Below are 2,310 nucleotides of genomic sequence, written 5' to 3' on the forward strand. Positions count from 1 at the left end.
TCAGACCGTACGCCGCATGCTGCAACAAGTCGGTTCTCACGGACGTCAACCCAGAAGGAGCCTCTTCTGAAGCTGGTTTACAAGAAGCTCAGCATGTCCACCATGTCCAGCATGTGTGGCAATGCCCTGGTGAGAAGAACCAAGAAAAATGTGTCTCTTCTACAGTCCAGCATGGTGGTGGCAGCATCTTGGTCTGGAGCTGCATGCTTCTACTTCTTCTTCTTCTTCTTCTTCTTCTTCTTCTTCTTCTTCTTCTTCCTCTTCTTCTTAATCTTCTTCTTCTTCTTCTTCTTCTTCTTCTTCTTAATCTTCTTCTTCTTCTTCTTCTTCTTCTTAATCTTCTTAATCTTAATTTTCTTCCTCTTCATCTTCCTCTTCCTCTTCTTCTTCTTCTTCTTCTTCTTCTTCTTCTTCTTCTTCTTCTTCTTCTTCTTATTATTATTATTATTATTATTATTAGTTTGTATTCAACCTGCTCAGTTTGTTGTTTTTTATTTTAATGCTGCACAATAAAACAAATCTGAAAGATTTCTGTAACTGAAGATGTTTGAAGAATTCAATAAGTCAATTAAAAAAATCTCAATTTGTTCATCTTCTTGATCAAAACCAAACATCTAATCTGCAGTGTTCTAAATGTAAATAAAATACGCATTTGATTGAAATCAGTTTTAAATCAAACACATGGAGGGAGGAGAAGACTTATTCAGGAGCTTCTGATCTAACAGGTCAGAGGAAAGAAAGTGAGGGAAAGAGAGTGAATCTGACTTTTGATTGTGCTCAGGAGCGAAACTCCACCTTAATCCACCTCTGGCTTTATTCCCTCCTCCTGCAGCATCTCTTTAAAAGCCGCTCATGTTTGGAGCCTCAGCCAGCGACTCGGTCTGTCCTTATCTTCCACTCCACTCCTCCTTCCACGAGTTCACTTCAGCGATCCTCCTTACGCTTCACGTGGACGAGTCATGGCTTCATTGCGTGATCTCCTGACGCTCCTGATCACGGTTCAGCTCCACCTGTCCAGCACTTCCTCTCTCTCTCCTCACAGGAAGACTGGCGGCTCGGGGAGGCGTCAGGGGGCAGCGTCCCAATCCCCAGAGGAGGGAACTTCAGCACTGGCACTAGGAGAAGTGTGCGGAGTGTACACTCCAGCATGTGGACGTGGCCTTCGCTGCTTTCCTCCAGAAGGAGACCAAAGCCCACTGCAGTCTCTGCTTCAGGGGAAAGGAGCCTGCAGGAGCATCAAGGTCAGCATGCAGAAGACCACCACCACAGGTACGAGCTCCACGACCACCATCTCCACCATCTCCAACATCTCACCTTATCACCTTCATTATACACAACTACAGCTCAGTGTGTGTGTGTGTGTGTGTGTGTGTGTGTGTGTGTGTGTTACTAGTTAAAATATTTATTTTTAAATATTTAAAACATTTTATCTTCTACTTTATAAACATCACAAAATGTATATATTTTTATATATATGTATTAAACAGTTGAATAAATTTAGGGGGAGTGGGAGCTCAGTGGTTAAATCCTTGGATTACTGATCAGAATGTCGGGGGTTCAAGCCCCGGGATCACCAAGCTGCCACTCTTGGGCCCTTGAGCAAGGCCCCTAACCCTCTGTTCTCCAGGGGTGTTGTATCATGGCTGACCCTGTGCTCTGACCCCAGTTTCTGGAAGCTGGAATATGTGAAGAAAAATGTCATTGTGCTGTAAATGTATAAATTCTATTCTGTTTCTTATTTTTTGCTTTCTCATATATTAATATATTATTAAAATAAGTAAATTTGATAAACCTATAATAATACATATATATTTGAATAATTGTACACTATATAAATATTCAGGAGGCACTAAATCCTATTCTTCCTCCTGTTTATAACAGATAATAAGACCGATATGAAGCTCCCTGTTTTTAATCAAAAATCCAGTTAAATCAGAGCTCAGTACTGAGTACATTCATTACTTTTTAAAAATAGGGTTGTTACATTTCTGCTATTTAAATAAATAAACAAACAAACAAACAAATATATATATATTTTTTTTACGTTTTTTTCAGGGTCTCAGTCGCCGGTTACTGAAAGCCTGGAAAAGGTAAAAACACACATCTCTTTATTCAGTGTTCTGACACTCAGATTAGATCTTAAACACTCCCCAACACCTTCAGGAGTCTGCGGACATTCTGATAGCAGCACCCCAGAGCACAAACTATTTTACGTCATCTCAGATAGATAGATAGATAGATAGATAGAGAGATAGATAGATAGATAGATAGATAGATAGATAGATAGATAGATAGATAGATAGATAGAGA

General features: G+C 40.0%; 1 protein-coding gene across 1 annotated transcript in view; it reads left to right on the forward strand.

The window, feature by feature from the left end:
• The first annotated feature begins 838 nt into the window (after window positions 1–838).
• igfbp6a (insulin-like growth factor binding protein 6a) overlaps window positions 839–2,310 on the forward strand; it is a 3,175-nt gene continuing 1,703 nt past the window's right edge. The window contains exons 1-2 of the mRNA XM_046874475.1: window positions 839–1,269; window positions 2,056–2,090. Of these exons, the coding sequence (XP_046730431.1) occupies window positions 960–1,269; window positions 2,056–2,090 (345 nt within the window). The 5' untranslated portion in view covers window positions 839–959. The remainder of the gene's footprint in view (window positions 1,270–2,055; window positions 2,091–2,310) is intronic.

This window comes from Silurus meridionalis, chromosome 19, assembly GCF_014805685.1.
Source record: "Silurus meridionalis isolate SWU-2019-XX chromosome 19, ASM1480568v1, whole genome shotgun sequence".
NCBI lineage: Eukaryota > Metazoa > Chordata > Actinopteri > Siluriformes > Siluridae > Silurus > Silurus meridionalis.